Genomic DNA, 20,100 nt, shown 5'->3' with positions numbered 1-20,100 from the left:
GAGCGCGAAGGCGACACTTACCCGGAACTCGGGTGTCGGACAGAATCCCGGCAGATTTTCGTTTTTATTTTGTTTGGGAGGGGGGCGGTGTTTTTAATTGCTGTTTTTGTGCGGGGTAGGTCTTGAGGAACCGAAGTGGGAAGTTTATCCAGTTTCCTTGGACTCGGGCGGGGGAGGCTGGGCGCGCAGGAGCCGGCTTGCAGCGCCCCGCGCCCCTCACCCGGCCGCGCTTGCTTTTCCGCAGACCCGCCGAGCGCCGTGGCCCGGGGATGGCCCTGCGGCCGCCGGGGGAGACCGGACCCCAGGACAAGGAATACTACCCGCCCGACTGGCTCCAGGGCAGCCCCCAACACCTGGCTGCCTACTACACGCCTTTCCCGGCTTACGGCCTCTACGGGAACACCCTGACCGCCGCGGAGGAGGGCTTCCAGCCTTTCCGGCCGCTGGAGGCCCTGGCTGCGCCCCCGGCTCTGCCCACCTTCGGCTTCCGGACCGCGCCTCCCTTGCTGAGCCCGGGCCTGGCCCTGCCGAGGGAACCTCTGTGCGACCTGCCCTGGTACAGCAAGCTGCCGACCTGGTACCCAGTTCCCCACCTCCCCAGGGAGGGGCCGCACTTCCAGAACGGCAGTCGCGAGTTTACCGGCGCCGCCAGCGAGGGCTTGGTACACACCGCCGGCCGGAGCGACGGTGGCCAGTGCTGGGGACCTGAGACTTTCGTTCCGCCGCCCCCCGTGGATACTTCGTTGTTGCCTGAGAGGCCGAAGCCCTCGCAGCTGTTATCGGGGTCCCCCAGCGAGCCCTCTGAGGATGGCCCCAAACTCGTGAACCGAGAGGAGAAGGCTTCTCGCCGCTACCACTTCACCCAGGAAGATCTGCACTTGGTTCTGTACGGGGTCATCCCCAGCCCGCAGCACTCAGCCCACCTGCACCACGCGATCTCGGGCCTCCTGATCCCCACCGACAGCTCCGGTAAAGGCGGGCCCCATGATGCGGGAGCCGGGGACAACGGGAAGAGAGTTGGGAGCAGGAGGCGGAAGGGGCGCTTCGCGGTGGATCCGAGGGTGTGCGAGTGCCAAAGGTCGGGGGGCGGGGGGGTGTGCTTCCATCAGAAGATAGAACTGCGGAGGCCAGGCTTACCTCCGAAACCCTACCTGCATGACTCTTAAGGTTGTTTTGCTTCCCCGGTGCCAATGCAGGAAACGCGGGTTCCATCCCTGAATGGGGAAGATCCTTTGGAGAAGGCAATGACAACCCACTCCAGTGTTCTTGCCTGGAGAATCCCATGGACGGAGGAGCCTGGCGGGCTACAGTCCATGGGGTCGCAGAGTCAGACACGACTTAACGATTAAACAACAAGGTTGTCTTAAGAGAAATGGCTCATGCTGTGTGTGGGCTGATCAGATGGGGTCAGATTCTACCAGGATGCCCAAGTTGTCTCAGTGAAAGCCAGCTGCCATTCACTCTGGGAGTCTCCCTCCAGCCATCTGACCTTAGTCAAAATCAGCATTACCTCTGATTCTCAAGTTCCTTGAATTTGCTAACGGGGGTCAATTACCACCTAACCAACTAGGGTCCTTTTGAGTCTAAAATGAGACACTGCATATGTAAAAGGAGCCAGAAGCCTCGAAGGGTCAAATGGTAAGCTCTAGAGAGTGGGGAGGAAGACGCCTTATGAAGGCATTTTATAACTCCTTTTATTTAAAAAATAAGAATTAAAAAAAATAAGAATTTAATCCTGTCTTTTTCTAGGGGCTGATTCTCTTCCTCAGACTCTGGATAAGGACTCCCTTCAGCTACCAGAAGGTAGGCAGGGCTCCTGGCTTGGATTTTTTTTTTTTTTTTTTTACCAGCAGCAAAAACAGTCGGTTTCTTCACTGGCTTTCTTTCCTACCCTGGGTCTCCTGCTAGGTCTCTGCCTCCGGCAGACGAAGTTTGGTGAAGTCGCACATTTTGGGGTGTTCTGCAGTAGTCTTGTGGCCAAAGGAGTCAGGTTTGGGCCCTTCCAGGGTAAAGTGGTCAACACCAGCGAAGTCAAGACACACGGAGACAATTCCCTGATGTGGGAGGTAAATTTGTTTCTGATGGGTTGTCGGAAAGTGGGGAGGAGGGTCGCTGGGGATAAAGCCTGGCCTCTGCCCCTCTGGGAGAGGGGACCCTCTCCGCAGTCATCAGCTGTCCTGTGCTGTCTGTTTTGCAACATAAAGAGAAGAGAATGCAACTGCGGAGCTGCTAGGGATAGCACCTCCACATGGAGTCTGTGTATCTTTTCAGTGCCTTAAGGCATTTTCATCTGAAGATTAGCCTCGGAATACAAAGAGCCCAATACCCTAGGTTATATTTATAGATAAAACAAATACTTTAAATGTTACCGCCTGATGCTAAGACTATGCCCAAAAGGACAAAGACCAGATTTGAAATTTTTGCTATCATTTGTCTAATGGGGAATTTTAAAAACAGCTACTCTTAACTCTGTATGAGGCATGATGGTAGGATTGCAGTTTGTCAGACTGTATCAGATTATCCTCCCTTGCCCTGAATTTTGAGGAATATACTTTAGGAAAATAATCTGAAATCCAGACTTCCCAGGATCTGTTTGTAATACCAAAGCATTGAAGACTGCAGAATTACCCACTGGAGAGAAAGAATTAAATTATATCTCCATCAATACACACGAAAACTCATTTGAAATAAAATACCAAACGAATTGGTTGTCTTGAACTGATACAATTAAATGTAACCTCCTGTTCCCTTTGCTTCTGTTTATGAAATTAATATATGCTCACCCTAGAAACTTGGGAATCAAGAGATGAGAAAAGTAAAAACCTTTTAAAAATGTCACACCACCTAGACAGATATCTTTCAGCTAATAAACCCATTTAGGCTTAATAATATGGATAATAAATATATTCAAATAGATCAAGTGTGAGATTTGAATTATACATTTTTAATAAGTAAATTTATTTTCTATGTCAAACCAAAAGAAAAATAAAAGGTACATTTCTAAAGTTTGTTTGATTCCATTTAGATCTTCGAAGATGGTCAGTTAAGCCACTTTATTGATGGGAAAGGAGGTGCAGGGAACTGGATGTCCTATGTCAACTGTGCCCGTTTCCCATCGGAGCAGAACCTGGTGGCAGTACAATGTCAAGGGCAGATCTTCTACGAGAGCTGCAAGGAGATCTACCAGAACCAGGAGCTCCTCGTGTGGTATGGAGATTGCTATGAGAAGTTTCTGGACATTCCTGTGAGCCTGCAGGTCCTCAAGCAGGGGAAGCAGGTGTCTGGGTCCTCCGAAGGTGAGTGCACACCTTTGCCTCATCCAGTGAGGTTCTCTTAGTCAAAGGACTGGGCTCTTTGCCCAGACCAGCACCTTCCTGCAGCTTCTCCACTTGCTTGTGGAAATCTGCCTCCCAGCTCTAACGTACAACCCCAAACTCAAGGGCGTCTCTAGCCACATGAGTCTTGCCCAGCTGAAGGAAGATGCCCTCCTTTTTCCAAAGCTGCTGACGCTACTTCTATTCAACAGGATACCTTTTCTTCTACCCTTTCACCCGCTCCCAGAGAGTAAAATAAAAGTGAAATAAATGGGTGCAACCCCTGCCTTAGATGAGCCAGCTTCTGATTCGTCTCTGCAGAGGCTCACACAACTCAGGAACTCACTGTTTTTTTCATTAAATTTTTTTTTTTAATTAAGCTTTTTATTTTGTATTGGAGTATGACTGGTTAGATCTTCCCTGGTGGCTCAGGAAATCTGAGTGGTAAAGAATCTGCCTGCAATGTAGGAGACACAGGTTCAATCCCTGAGTGGGAAAGATCCCCAGGAGAAGGAAATGGCAGCCCACTTCAGTATTCTTGCCTGAAAAATCCCCTTGACAGAGAAGCTTGACGAGCTACAGTCCATGGGGTTGAAAAGAGCTGGACACAACTCAGTGACTAAACAGCAATAGCATAGCTGATTAACAATGTTGTGAGTTTCAGGTGGACAGCAAAGGGTCTCAGCCATACAGAGAGGACTGTTTTTTAAATGGTGGCTTGCAATGTTAATAGGGTGGGAAATCAATTTGGTGGTAGAGATCAGCATTAAAGAAGGAAAAAAGAATAAGAATAAAATAGAATAGAAAATATTGATATGAATCTCACTTAAGCATTATTTGGTGAGGCTTTTGTTTCACATGGATGTGTGTGAACTGGGTCTCAAATATAAAATGTTTTTCTTCCTGGGTCTCAGTCCACTTAGAGGAGCATGGAGCTAGACTCTTGCTCTCCAGTTTTAGCATTGTGTTAACATGTGGGGCCCTTTCTGAAGGTGCAGATTCTCATTCCAGGCTGGGAGATTTTGCATTTCTATCAAGCTACTAGGGGATGCTGCTGCTGCTGTTCCCTGGACCAGATTGCAGTAGCAGGGAGCTGGAGTACCATCAACCCACTCGCTAGGGATTTGCATTTTAAAAAAGCTTTCTGGGCCGTTGATTTTTATAACCACAAAAGCCTGGGAACCAGTGATCTCATAGGTGGGACCAGACAAATGCAAATTAATATGTGTTACCAGGTAGAAGACCATCATCCTGTTCTGTTAGGACAGATGTCATAAGTAGCAGAGAAAAGAGAATGTGAATTGCATTCATTACACTGCATTGATGGCCTGCATGCATGTCTCCCTGCTAGACTAAGACCCTTCAGGGCAGGAGACAACCGTAAACACCTTAATAGCTCCTGCTCTGAATTCCCACCTGTATTGAAGGAAGGTGGAAGACTAGACTAGATTGGGGAAAACTGCTTAGGGATGTGGTGAAATAAGGGATGAGTTTTGGGCTTCCCAGGTGGCACAGTGGTAAAGAATTTGCCTGCCAATGCAGGAGACTCAAGTTTCATCCCCAGGTCAGGAAGATCCCCCGGAGTAGGAAATGGCAACTCACTGTAGTATTCCTGCCTGGGAAATTCCAGGGACAGAGGAGCCTGGAGGACTACAGTCCATGGGATAGCAGAGAGATATGATTAAGCATGCACGCATGCTCACCACAGTTTAGTCAGGGAGAGGCAAGACAATCCAGGCTTGGGGAATAGTGAAGGCAAGGGCAAGAATATGTTCACCAAGGATTAAGAGGTGAACGATGAACAATCTCTTTCTAGAGCCCAAATAATGAGGGGCTGTTGAACTGTCTTTTCAGTACCCCAGCTTATGGATGGTGTGGGGATGAGGGTGAGGGGTGAGCTGGCAGAATTCTCTGGGGCCTGAACTTCACAGTTGCCCCATACTTGGCACCAAACCAAGCCTTTTTAGTCACTTCCCAAAAGGTCCCAAGCACTGTTGAAACAGAAGTGCAAAATGAATTTGAGAAAGATACATGCTTGACAACTCACAAAATAGAATCATTATCCTTTTGAAAAATTATTCAGCACTATGTGTCAGAGCTATTAAAACGTTCAAACGTTCACATCGTTTGATGTATCAGTAATACTCTTCTGGAAATTTATCTTTAGGAAATACTCCAATAGGAAAAGCTTTGTCCACAGGGATTTTTAATACAGCATCATTCTTATTTGTGAAAAGTCACAAACAAGTGCCCAATAATTATTATTTTTTTTGTGTGCCCAATAATTATTAAGTAAATGATGGTATATTAGCATGACATCAGAGATCACAATCATAAGCAACAGGGCTAAGGGCTTACAATGGTCAGTGGGGTGGGGAGAAACCCCAGCAGGTGTAGTACCTGGTATAGTAACTCCACCTGTACTACACTTCTTTCTTTTTTTAAATATTTATTTGGCTTCACTGGATCATAGTTGTGGCATGCAGGTTCTTTAGCAGAACTTGGGATCTAGTGCCCTCACCTAGGGACCGAACCCAGGTCCCAGGCATTGGGAGCGTAGAGTCCTAGCCACTGGACCATCAGAGAAGTCCCTGTATTACACTTCTGAACCAAATTATATCTGATGCTTATTACATACGATCATATGTATTTACGATAACTTGTGACAGAGAACTTGTAAACAACTCAGTTGGTTGGGAAGACTAATGGATAAATTTATGGTTTTCTGTTAATGAGAATGGTTGGGAATAGAATTAGAAGGAAAGAAAAGTCAACATTCTTCTATCCTCTTAAAAGAAACTTTTTGTTTTTGTTTTATCCAAGCCTTTCCTTGAGACTTGGTGGGAGCCTTCCCATTTAAGGTCTTGAATGGGAGGTAAGGGTCTGGGCCCTATGTGGGCGGGTTATCTTGCGTTTGCAGACCCTCCCAGTGTGTGTTTTGGGGGTTGGGTGTGGAATGTGTAGACAGTTCTTAATCACTAGCAAACTCTATCTAAAGAGTTGTCTAGGTGGAGCAGAAAGCATCAATTTCAGTTTTAGGAAACCATTTGGCTTAAAAAAATTGAGATGGGAGGGAAGAGGAAGGAAAGGAAACAGGACAAAATTAGGTTAAGATAAAATTTCCAAGAACCTGAGCCGAAAACATAGGCGGCTGAAGCCTAATTAGTAAGGGTGCTGTGTCTTTTCTGCCTAAGTGGTGGTTCTTATGCAAATTGACTATTGAGCCCCTATTCTGAATTTTGGTGTGCCTTCGGGCTTTAATTTGTAAAGACCCGCTGACCCTGTCTTTTATACAACCCCTTTCCCACCCCGGAAGCAGGAAGGCCAGGTATTTCTAACCAATGAAAATTCTAGCTCCGAGCAAAAACCGTCCCAGCAGGGACGTTCTGAGAGTATTAGCACCTCAATGAAAGCGATAGACGGGACTGAGCTATGGATCATCCTGGGGCTGGTGGCTGCCTTCCTGCTTGTTTACTTAATAAAATGATTTCTTTCCTTAGCCACCTGTTAAATGTGCCTAGGACACAGTTATTGACTAACAAAGCCCCCAGTGGATAGCTTTCCTGCTGTCCCCAAACTAACTAAAAAATTTCCACCTACACACTCTTGCATATACTCAGTCCTGGCTGCTCTCTGCCTCCCTGGGGCAGAGGCAATGAGGTTTCATTGATGCATTCATAGTCAAAACCACTTGATCCTCTGGAATCCAGAGTGTCCTCAGCAGGAACGCTTTTGTAGGTGGCCCCAGTCCTCCCCCTCCCCACCCCAACACATAGACACCCCTGAGCCTGGCATCTCCTTTGGTAGATTTGGCTGCACCTTCTCTAACCTCTCCCCCACTTTCTCCTCCTCTGATGAAAACGGATTTACCTTTCTCAGTCTTATCTGTCACGCAGTGATAGTGTCACTTGTTGGTTTGAACTCGGTAAGTGTTAGGGTTAAATTAGTCATCAAAATAACCCCATGTCAGTTCTGGAATCTTCCCCAAAAGCTCAGAGAAATGAATTGTTAGCTAACAGGGTACCTAAGTCTTTGTAAATGGGGTCCAATGGAGCAGCACTCAATGAAGCCTGGGAAGAAGCTCTGGGTGCCCATCAAGGCCCAAAAAGGGTGAACTGCTTGAACTTGTAGCTCAGTCTGATCTGAAAATCACAAATACAGTAGGTATTTGGTACATGAACCTTGTAACACAGGCCAGTTAGGAAGTAACTATAGGACTGACCTGCTCATAAATAGGGTTGGAGTGAAGGGCGTCTTCAATAAATATATTTCAGGAACAAAAAGGAAAAGGAACCTATAGATTAAGATATTGAAGGGACATAGTAACTGTGGACAACATGTAGACTTTGAATCCTACACTGAACCAACTGACTGAAAAATAAACAAACATAAGTGCGTGTATATGTATTATAAATATATATGTGTTTCTATCTATTAAGGAATAAGGTTTTGACAATTAGGTATGACAGTGGCTTTATGGTTATGCTTTTCAAAAAGTTGTTATCAGAGACCTGCCTGGCAGTCCAGTGGTTGAGACTGCACTTCCACTGCAGGGGACGAGAGTTCGATCCCTGGTCGGGGAACTAAGATCCCACATGCCGCCTTGCCCCCACGAAAGTCATCATCTATTAAAGGTTGTGGGCTGAGGTGTTTATGAAACAAATGAGAAATCGGTATTAAAAATAATCCATTGTGGGGGGAAGTGATGTGAGTCAGTCACTGTCAAAGCCTGATGTTTGGGCCCAAGAGAGTTTATTCTATTATTTTGACTTAGGTATTAGTTTAAAATTTTTTCCCCTGTGTTTGACAGAGTCTGCAGAAGGGTACAGGTGTGAAAGATGTGGCAAAGTATTTACCTACAAATACTACAGAGACAAGCATCTAAAGTACACGCCCTGTGTGGACAAGGGTGACAGGAAATTTCCCTGTTCTTTATGCAAACGATCCTTTGAGAAGAGAGACCGGCTCCGGATCCACATCCTTCACGTTCATGAGAAGCATCGGCCTCACAAGGTAAGAGTTAGGGCAGTGACCCATCTCTCTCCAGCACTCTGCCTTCACGCTTCTTCCCCAAACCCCTGATTGCACCCCGAGGGCCTCCTGGGTGCAAGTTACTGGGATGGGAGGATGGGACAGGGTCTCTGAAGGAGGTGACAGTGCTGTGAAAGGGCAGACATGGACCAAATGTGATGGTCCATGGACCAAGATACGATGTCTGGGTATTCAAGCTGGCGGATGCATGGTAGACAGGGGCAGAAGAAGGGTGTCCTACATGTGGGCCATTAAAGGCCTTGTAGACAGGTGGCTGTGAGCAGAACCTAGGACTGTGGAAGTATCTGGTTTATTTCCAGGTGGGGTTGATTGGGGGTTGGGGCGGGGGTTGAGACATCCCAGTTGAGAAAGACCTTGGCGTGTGGTTTTAGGTAACTACACCTTGTTCCATAATGTGTTCAGGCATTTTTTTTTTAAATGTTTTATTGAAGCATAGTTGATTTACAATGTTGTATTAATTTCTGCCATACAGCAAAGTGACTCAGTTATACACATGTATACATTCGTTTTCATATTATTTTCCATTATCGTTTATCACAGGATATTGAATATAGTTCCCCTTGCCATACAGTAGGACTGTGTTGTCTATCCATCCTATATATACTAGGTTGCCTCTGCTATTCCCAAACTCCCAATCCTTCCCTCCCCCACCCTCTTCTCCATTGGCAATCTTATGTCTGTGAGCCTGTTTCTGTCTTGTAGATAACTTCATTTGTGTCATATTTTAGATTCCACCTAGTAGTGATATCATATGGTGTTTGTCTTCCACTTTCTGACTTACTTTGCTTAGTATGATCATCTCTAGGTCCAATGTGCAGGCATATTATATTGATAATTACAGGCATGGTCCAAAGGATGGATGGCTTCTGTCCCATGCCAGGGACTTTGTAAGGAAGAAAAAAACACTAATGCATTAGGGAGCCATTGTCTACCATTCTGGGTGCGTGGTGGCTCTGCCAGCCTTGGTGCAAGAGAGTGCTGACTACCACTGGTCTTAATTAGGATAAAGAGGATGGGGCTTGGGTACAGACCGACAGATTCAGATCAGACTTCAGTGCTATCAGGACTCCTACCAGCCCCACTTTACTTCATTTGAAGAAATAAAACTGCTGTTCTCTTCACAGCGAAGCTTCTGGAAATATTACAATCACTGTGTTATATACAGCTGTGAAATCTGAGTAGTTTTACAATTATCTCAAATTGTTTTTGTAAATCTAAGAATATTTTAAATTATTAAGACAGTGAAATCATTTCCTACCTATTGTTGCTCAGTTGCTCAGTCATGTCCAACTCTTTGCAACCCCATAGATTGCAGCATACCAGGCTTCCCTGTCCTCACTATCTCCTGGAGTTTGCTCAAATTCATGTCCATTGACTCAATGATACCATCCAACCATCTCATCCTCTGTCGCCCCCTTCTCCTCCTGCCCTCAGGCTTTCCCAGCATCAGCATCAGGGTCTTTCCCAATGAGTCTACTCTTTGCATCAGGTGGCCAAAGTATTGGAGCTTCAGCTTCGGCATTAGTCCATCCAGTGAATATTCAGGGTTGATTTCCTTTAGGATTGACTGGTTTGATCTCCTTGCAGTCCAAGCGACTCTCGAGAGTCTTCTCCAGCACCACAATTCAAAAGCATCAGTTCTTTGGAATTCAGCCGTTATTCTCAGCTATAGATTGGCAGAGTAAAAAGTTATACTATCCAATATTCTACATGTAAATCAATAGGGAATTGGTTATATAAATTTTGGCTTATTAAGCACAAACAAGTTGCAAGATATGTATGGAATGATGTCACTCAGAATATCATGTACACTGTATATAATGTTTACATAGAAATGGAAGCACAATTGGAAAGAAACCATTAAACTGCAGTCTCTCTGGGAGTGTGATAGAGAATAACGCCAAGCATGATTTTTATGTCTTCACTTGGTAAACTTAAAATTTTATATTTTATCTGCAGTTTTTATTTTTTAACATGAGCAAATAATATACGCTGGAGATAAAAAGAAAACAAAGACCACTAGATATGCTATGGCTCAAAGTTATTTTACATCTAATTTTTTTTTTCTATATGTGTATGTATTTTTAATACACTTGGGGTCATACTGATTTTATGCACTTAACAAATCCACTGTTTTGTGCATTTCCTACAATATGGCTGCGGTGAACAATATTATATATAAATCACTCTGTTTTTCATTTCTGTATTTCTTTGTGGTAAAGTCCTAAAAGTAAAAGGATTGAGTCAAAGGTACAATTTTAAGGCACTTGAATTAAGGTACCACACACCTTTCCAGACAGTCCAACCAGCTGGGCTTATAGTATATGTAGTCAGTAACCCCAGCTCTCCCACAATAATATTATCCTTCTTATGTTCACATTTTTGTAGATGGAAAGTGGTATCTTGCTTGGCTTTGCATCTTTGTTATTTATGAGGTTTACATTTTAAAATATATTTTCTAAGACCTTCCCTGGTGGTTCAGTGATTCAGATAAACAGTAATGGAAAAAATAAGATATATTTTCTTGACTAGTTTGTATTTGTCTTGTGGTTTGTCAGTTTATGTCTGAAATTTTAACAGAATGTGTTAAATGTTTCTTTCTTCTTTCCTTCCTTTTTTTTTTTTTTTCACCCCTGCCTACTTTGTAGTCAGTAAAAGACAAAGTATTCTTTCCATCTGAAGGCACAGATCCTAAGCTCAGAGGAATTCTCCTCCACTTTCCAGGTTTCTTTTTCATTTGGTTTGTTTTTCAGCCTACAGAATCTTAGTTCCCCAAATAGGGACTGAACCCTCGCCCCTGCTGTGGAAGCTTGACGTCCTAACCACTGGACCACCAAGGAAGGCCCTCTCTTGTACTTTCCTTGGCTATTATCTATCTTCCATTTTTGTTCTCTTCTTTTAGCCAAATGTTAGGTTGAATCTACTTCTTTGTACTTATTAACCTTTAATTTTTTTCATCATCATTCTCTGAGAGTTCTCAGCCTTCATTTTTATGTCATGTTTTAGTCTTTAGCAGTCAGCTGAGCCTACTGAATACAGCATTTCTATTCTGTACATTTTCATTGTTTATTTTTAATTTCCAAGAATAGGTTCATGTTCTAATTGCTTCTCTTTCATTTAAAATTGATCTGTTCTTTTTGCAATGTTAACTTTAACATCTGACTATTTTTGCTTTAGTAATGACAACATGGGCTTCCCTTGTGGCTCAGCTGGTAAAGAATCCGCCTTTGTGGGAGATCTGGGTTCCATCCCTGGGTTGGGAAGATCTCCTGGAGAAGGAAAAGGCTACCCACTCCAGTATTATAGTCTTGGAGAATTCCCTGGACTGTGTAGTTCATGGGGTCACAGATTTGGACATGACTGAGCGACCTTCACTTTCAATGTCAATACATGCTCCTTATTAAAACTTCAAGTAGTAAAGAAAAACTAGAGAAGATTTTTAAAATCCACCCCCAAATCCCACCATCTAAAAATACCTAGGTTCATTTGCAGAGACGTGGATAGACCTAGAGACAGTCAAATAGAGTGAAGCAAGTCAGAAAGAGAAAAACAAACATAATATCACTTATATGTGGAATCTAGAAAAGTGGTTCAGATAAACCTATTTTTGCAAAGCAGACATGGATACCAAAGGTAGAAGGGGGGTGGACTGGGAGATTGGGATTAACACTATACACTACTATGTATAAAATAGATACTCATGAAAACCTACTGTGTAGCACAGGGAACTCAGTGCTCTGGGGTGCCCTAAATGGGAAAGAAATCCAAAAAAGAGAGTGTGTGTGTATATACACATATACACACACACACACATGTGACTGATTCATATTGCTGTGCATCAGAAACTAACACAACAGTGTAAAGCAACTCTACTCCAATAAAAATTTTTAAAATAAATAAGTAAATAAAAATAATAAAAATACCCAGGCTCCCATGTGTGCCCATCAGGACACCTGTGGAAGAGAGTCCAGAAACCCAGTAGTTTCTTTTACCTGGTTCAGAATTCCTGAGAAGATTGGACAGGAGTCATCAGAGTCAAGAACACAGAGAAATGACAGGAACTGTTCCTGCCTGTCATTCCTATAGCAGTTCATTCCTATAGCAGGAGGCTGGCTATACTGTATGCTCTCACCCAAAATTGCCCTTTTTTCCGGTAGGTACGTGTTTTGCGTCATCTGTCACCTGTAGCCACTTTGGTCTACATATCTGTCCCCACTCCCACGAGATTGTTACTCCTTGTCTTCTTGCAGAGTGTGGAGAGGTTCTCCATAAATACTTGGTGAATTCATGGCTGAGGGCTTGCAATTTCCTCCCAGCCTTGTGAGAAAGGCAGGGCAAGTATTTTACCCATGAGGAAAATTGAGCAAAGACTCCAAGTTTAACTGATTTGTTCTGGTCACCCAGCTACCTGTTGGCAGAGCAGGACAGACTCAGGCCTCTGTTACACACCAGGGTTATATATCTAGGCAGCTGACACCCAAAGCCTTTCAAGTAATTGCTTGGAGCAACAGTGTTGAGTAGGCTCTGGACCAGAATGTGGTGTCGGATTCTTCCCTACAATCCTATGATGCCCTCACCTGTCTCAACTAGACCCTCAGCCTGCGTCTGCTAGATCCTCTGCCTACAGATGTGCACAGGATAAATATAGTAGCTCTCCCCCACCGTCACCACCGCCCGAGATAAACATAATGGCGAAGTTAACTTCTTAGGGGGAAACTGGTTTCAACTCTGTTTTTCTTTTCTGTCTTAGTGTTCTACATGCGGGAAGTGTTTCTCCCAATCTTCCAGTCTAAACAAACACATGAGAGTCCACTCTGGAGACAGACCCTACCACTGTGTGTATTGCACTAAGGTAAATGGAACCTTCTCTTTTTTTGCTCCACTCCACACAGTGCACCGCACACAGCATGTGGGATCTTAGTTCCCTGACCAGGGGTCAATCTCACCTCCCTGCAGTGGAAGGGCAGAGTCTTAACTGCTAAACTGCCGGGGAAGTCTCAGTGGAACCTTCTTTTAAGGAATCTGCCTTGAGACCTGTTTGGGTGTCCATGGATAAGAACTTATAGAACAAACCCTGGCTTATAATGAGTCCCTGGTAAATTAATTCATTAGCCCATCCCCAGTTTCCACTCCAGATTATATTCATGTTTGCTTACAATGATCGGATACAACCTACTGTTGCCAAATTGGCACTTAAGGCATTTGTTATGAAATGGACCCTAAATTTATAGAATTACAAGGATAACAGACATGAAGTACAGACTGCCTTTTTTTTTTTTTTTAAGTACAGATTCTTAAATTTTGCTGATCTTGGTTTCCAGAGCACTTTTGCTGAAGTAGCATCTAATCTTGTTAAACAGAATACTAATTTATAAAATGGAAGAGACAAATATATCGTGGTTAGGGGTTGCTGGGTTAGGAACAAAAGTTTGACCACGCTTTAAAAATATTATACCAAAACATCTCATGTCCTATTTCGATGAGGTACATCTGAGCTGTCCAACGTGTAGTGACCCATTAACCATATATGGCTATTTAATTTACTAAAAATGAAATAAAATTTAGTAATGCGGTGGCACTAGCCACATTTCAAGTGCTCAACAGTCCCACCATTGATGGCTGGCGACCACCACATTGGCACAGACATAACATTTCCATCATTTTAGAAATTCTTATTGGATACACTGGAATCTGCTATTTCTGTCATCAAGCCATTTATTTTTTTAAAATAATGTGGCCATGAAAGAAATATAGTCTCTATTAGGGTGACTTTTCGGAGAAGGCAATGGCACCCCACTCCACTACTCTTGCCTGGAAAATCCCATGGATGGAGGAGCCCTGTAGGCTGTAGTCCATGGGGTCACTAAGAGTCAGACACGACTGAGTAACTTCACTTTCACTTTTCACTTTCATGCATTGGAGAAGGAAATGGCAACCCACTCCAGTGTTCTTGCCTGGAGAATCCCAGGGATGGGGGAGCTTGGTGGGCTGCCGTCTATGGGGTCGCACAGAGTCAGACACGACTGAAGCGACTTAGCAGCAGCAGGGTGACTTTTAAACTTCCCAAAGAGGAATAAAACAGGAATAAAACTGCCTGGCTTAGGGAAATGGATACCACCAAAGAAACTATGTCAATAGAATGGAAATAATCAGTGTAGCAAATTGGGGCTAAGACATAACTAGACAATGTGCAGCTAGCACAGACCTAAAGAGGGCAGCTCTGGATTTGTCTGGACAAGGACTCTATCCTGAGGGATCAATGTTCTCCTGCCAGATTTCCAGAGCAGGCTCAAAATATCCCACCACCCCTCCTCTTCCTGGCGTTCTAATTCTGATCCTCACCTTGAATTTCTGGCTAATCTGGAAATGAGAGATGCCCAAAGGGGTGACTCAATGCACTTGGGTCATAAATGAGCTGTTTGATGTTCCAATTTTTTTTTTTTTTTTTTTTTAGCTAGTTAGTTACTTTTGGCTCTGCTGGGTCTTCGTGGCTGCACAGGCTTTTCTCTAGTTGTGGCAAGCAGGACCTACTCTCTAGCTGTGGAGCACAGGCTTCTCCTTTCAGTGGCTTCTCTTGTTGCAGAGCACAGGCTCTAGGGCTCACAATGTTCAGTAGTCGCAGCCCAGGGGCTCAGTAATTGCAACTTCCAGGCTCTAGAGAACAGGCTCAATAATTGTGGCACACAGGCTTAGTTACTCCTAGGCATGTGGGATCTTCCCAGACCAGCAATCACACCTACGTCTCCTGCATTTGGCAGATAGAACTCTTTACCATTGAGCCAGAAGGAAGCCCTGAGGTTCTGGCTTCTAGTTAGACTCCTGTCACCTAAGCTGAAGGACACTGTTCTTATCTGGGTGTCCTAGGCACCTACACCTTGTGCTTCTTACTGAGCAGTGGTCCAGCCCCACATGGACCCAGTCCTGAAACTCCAAGGTCGCTGGTTTAACCTGGTGTTTTGTATCACTGTCAGCAGGCTCCCAAATTGGGGTCATTACATCTCTAATAAATAGAGAGATGTCACTTTGAAAGTGACAAAGATCAGAGCAGAGTATTGAAATGAATTAGAGGAAAGGTTATAAGTAAGGGAAAGAAACAAAATGGCCATGTAAAAACAGCAAAGCACTTGTGAACCTAAAATAGTAGAACTACTCTGGAAAACTGTTTGGCAGTTTAAGAACTAAACTTGTAACAACCATTCAACCCCGCAATTGCTCTCCTGGGCATTTATCCCAGAGCAGTGAAAGTTTGTGTGTTCAATGCCAAAACCTGTACACAAATATTAATAGCAGCTTTATTCATAGAAACCTCAAACTGGAAATAACTCCGATACCATTCCATGGGTAGGTGATTAAACAGACTGGAACATCCACACCATGGAATTCTCAGCAATCAGAATGGGTGAGCTGGGACTTCTCTGGTGGTCCAGTGGTAAAAAAAATCCACCTGCCAGTGTAGGAGACACGGGAACGATCCGTGATCCAGGAAGATCCCATATGTTGCGGAGCAACTAAGCCTGTGTGCCCGAAATATTGAGTCTGTGCTATACAGCCGAGAAGCTGCAACTAGCGAGCCTACATACCACAACTACTGAAACCCATGCACCTAAAGCCTGTGCTTCACAACCAGATTAGACTGCAGTGGAAAGCCTGAGCACCGCAACTAGAGAGTAGCCCCCACTCTCCACAACGACAGAAAAGGGCCTAGCAGCAACAAAGACCCAGCACAGCCAAAAATAAATAAATAAATAGTTTTCAAATAAAGGATGAGCTGTTGTACATGAGACAACTTGTGTGAATCTGCAAAAAAAATTCTGTGGAGAACCGCCGATCCCAAAAGGTTATACTCTATGCTTCCATGTACATAACATACTCAAAATAATAAAATTACAGAAATGGAGAACAGATTAGTGGTTGCAATGGCTTAAAAGTAGGAGTGGAAGGGAACTATATGTGCCTGTCACAGGGCAACATGAGGGTCCTTGTGATGGAAATATTCTGTTCAGTTCAGTTCAGTCCAGTCACTCAGTCACATCTGACCCTTTGCAACCTCATGGGCTGCAGCATGCCATGCTTCCCTGTCCATCACCAACTCCTGGAGCTTACTCAAACTCATGTCCATTGAGTCGGTGATGACATCCAGCCATCTCATCTTCTGTTGTTCCCTTCTCCGCCCACCTTCAATCTTTCCCAGCATCAGGGTCTTTGCAGTGAGTCACTGCTTCGCATCAGGTGGCCAAAGTATTGGAGTTTCAGCTTCAGCATCAGTCCTTCCAATGAATATTCAGAACTGATTTCCTTTAGGATGGACTGGTTGGATCTCCTTGCAGTCCAAAGGACTCAAGAGTCTTCTCCAACACCACAGTTCAAAAGCATCAATTCTTCAGTGCTCAGCTTTCTTTATAGTCCAACTCTCACATCCATACATGACAACTGGAAAAACCATAGCTTTGACTAGATGGACCTTTGTTGGCAAAGTAATGAAGTAATGTCTCTGCTTTTTAATATGCTGTCTAGTCTGGTCATAACTTTTCTTCCAAGGAGGAAGCATCTTTTAATTTCATGGCTGCAGTCACCATTTGAAGTGATTTTTGGAGCCCCCCGAAATGAAGTCTCTCACTGTTTTCATTATTTCCCCATCTATTTGCCATCAAGTGATGGGAACAGATGCCATGATCTTAGTTTTCTGAATGTTGAGTTTTAAGCCAGCTTTTTCACTCTCCTCTTTCACTTTTATCAAGGGGCTCTTTAGTTCCTCTTTACTTTCTGCCATAAGGGTGGCATCATCTGCGTATCTGAGGTTATTGATATTTCTCCCAGGAATCTTGTTTCGGGCTTGTGCTTCATCCAGCCCAACATTTCACATGATGTACTCTGCATAGAAGTTGAATAAGCAGGGTGACAATATACAGCCTTGATGTACTCCTGTCCCAATTTGGAACCAGTCTGATGTTCCATGTCCAGTTCTAACTGTTGCTTCTTGACCTGCATACAGATTTCTCAGGAGGAAGGTCAGGTGTTCTGGTATTCCCATCTCTTGAAGAATTTTCCACAGTTTGTTGTGATCTACACAGTCAAAGACTTTGGCATAATCAGTAAAGCAGAAATATATATTTTTCTGGAATTCTCGTGCTTTTTCGATGACCCAGTGGATGTTGGCAATTGATCTCTGGTTCTTCTGCCTTTTCTAAATCCAGCTTGAATATCTGGAAGTTCTGGGTTCACGTACTGTTGAAGCCTGGCTTGGAGAATTTTGAGCATTACTTTTACTAACGTGTGAAATGAGTGCAATTGTGTGATAGTTTGAGCATTCTTTGGCATTGCCTTTCTTTGGGATCGGAATGAAAACTGACCTTTTCCAGTCCTGTGGCCACTGCTGAGTTTTCCAAATTTGCTGGCATTTTGAGTGCAGCACTTTCACAGCATCATCTTATAGGATTTGAAATAACTCAACTGGAATTCTCTCAGCTCCACTAGCTTTGTTCGTAGTGATGCTTCCTAGGGCCCACTTGACTTCGCATCCCAGGATGTCTAGCTCTAGGTGAGTGATCATATCATTGTGGTTATCTGGGTCATGAAGATCTTTTTTGTTTAGTTCTTCTGTGTATTCTTGCCACCTCTTCTTCTGCTAGGTCCATACCATTTCTGTCCTTTATTGTGCCCTTCTTTGCATGAAATGTTCCCGTGGTATCTCTAATTTTCTTGACTCTTTCAATGACTACATCCTGGCTGCGATATTATCCCGTAGTTGTAAGATGCAACCATTGGGGAAACTGGGTAAAGGGTACCCAGAGTCTCTATTGTTTCTTCTACCTGCATATGAATCACTATTACTCTAAAGGTTTAACTAAAAAAAAAAAAAAGAAGAAGAAAGAAACCAATAAGGTACCCATGTATGCAAAGACAGTGGCCAATGTTAGCAGTTCCTTCCATAATGCAGATCATCCTGGAGTGTGATCTCAGTACCACCTGCTTAAATGCAGCTGCCTTCTTACCCAAAAGAGCATGCTTATCAGGTCAACCTGCATTTTTTACTAGATACCCAGGTGATCTTAGCCATTGAAGGACCACTGTCGTAACCAGTGGCATGTCCATCATGTCCTTATTAAGGCTACTCCTGGTGACCAAGAGTGCCTTATAGCATTAAAGCCCAGGATTTGTTGACTGGAGAACTAAAGGGTGATTTCAGGATCAGTAGGGGCTTCTGAGGTGGCTCAGGGGTAAAGGATCCGCCTGCCAGTGTAGGAAATGTGGATTCAACCCCTGGGTCATGAAGATCCCCTGGAAGAGGAAATGGTAACCCATTCTAGTATTCCTGCCTGGAGAATCCCAGGGACAGAGGAGCCTGGTAGGCTACAGTCCATGGCGTTGCAAAAGAGTAGGACACAACTTTGCAACTAAACAACACCAAGGATCGGTCACAATGAAATTAACTCCTTTGTTTCACAGGTGGATGGTATTTTATTTTTTCCTCTGCTTTCTGTTCTCTGCAGAAATTCACTGCCTCTAGTATACTCCGCACGCATATCAGGCAGCACTCCGGGGAGAAACCCTTCAAATGCAAGTATTGTGGTAAATCTTTTGCATCGCACGCTGCTCACGACAGCCATGTCCGGCGCTCGCACAAGGAGGATGACGGCTCTCCCTGTAACACCTGTGGAAAAACCTTCTCAGATCAAGAAGCCTTCCAGTCCCACTTGAAGTCTCATGAAGACTGCTAACCCTCAGAATATCTGAGGACAAGGCCTCTAGATGTGTCTTGATGTTTCTCGTGTTCATGGGTATATCTCACAAACCAGTGGTAGTTATATTGAGATGAGAAACAGAATAATGGAACTGACCAAGCAGTAGAATTTACCAGATTTATTAAGTCTGTAGTTTTAACAGCTTTGGCAGGAATGATTTTTCACGGTTTCTAACAAGAATGGAGTTTGGGTGAATTCACCTAGAAGGAGTGAAAGGCTGATGTTTAACAGTGCTTAAAGGTCTGGAAACACAACATCAGCCCTGAAAGGGACTATTTCATTTCAGGGACTAGGAAGCAGAGTCTTTGGTTTCTTGATTGAAAAAAAAAAAAAAAAGGATTTTTCTCTACTATTTGTCTCAGCTCCTGATTGTAATATGTCTGTGGCCATCCCCTGTTATGTTTCTTAACAGAATAAATTCTTTTAAAAATCCATTCAAGCCAGAGCTTCATTAGTATGTGTTCAGACATGAACTAAGCTCCCGTTTTATTTGAACTCTTTTTTTGCTGCACTGAGTCTTCATTGCAGCTCTTGGACTTAGTTGCCCTGTGGCACGTGGGATCTTAGTTCCTCCACCAAGTATGGGACTCGTGTCCCCTGCATTGGAAGGTGGATTCTTAACCACTGAACCAGCAGGAAAGTCCCCTGAATTCATTTTTTAAACCCTTAGTTTCTACCACTCCCTTGTCAACTGACAAATGTCTGTTAATAGTTTGTTTAGCACCAAACAGAATTACTTGGAGGACACAGAAAGTACTCATTCACCATCTGTGACCTTTAACAATTGGGGAAGAAAAGTTATTGTTGCTGCTCAGTCGCTAAGTCACGTCCCAGTCTTTGCAGCCCCATGGACTGCTGTGCGCCAGGCTTCCCTGTCCTTCATTATCTCCCACAGTCTGCTCAAACTCATGTCCATTGAGTCAGAGATGCCATTCAGCCATCTCATCCTCTGTCACCCACTTCTCCTCCCGCCCTCAATCTTTCCCAGCATC

General features: G+C 44.0%; 1 protein-coding gene across 1 annotated transcript; it reads left to right on the top strand.

The window, feature by feature from the left end:
- The first annotated feature begins 269 nt into the window (after window positions 1-269).
- Window positions 270-19,084, top strand: PRDM14 (PR/SET domain 14). The gene is made up of 7 exons (XM_061122754.1): window positions 270-969; window positions 1,750-1,803; window positions 1,909-2,066; window positions 3,026-3,296; window positions 8,125-8,327; window positions 13,117-13,218; window positions 18,857-19,084. The coding sequence occupies exons 1-7, from the start codon at window positions 270-272 to the stop codon at window positions 19,082-19,084; spliced, it is 1,716 nt and encodes a 571-aa protein (XP_060978737.1).
- Window positions 19,085-20,100: the final 1,016 nt, after the last annotated feature.

The sequence above is a fragment of the Dama dama genome, chromosome 21, assembly GCF_033118175.1.
Source record: "Dama dama isolate Ldn47 chromosome 21, ASM3311817v1, whole genome shotgun sequence".
Taxonomy (NCBI): domain Eukaryota; kingdom Metazoa; phylum Chordata; class Mammalia; order Artiodactyla; family Cervidae; genus Dama; species Dama dama.
This window is presented reverse-complemented; position numbering and strand designations above follow the sequence as displayed.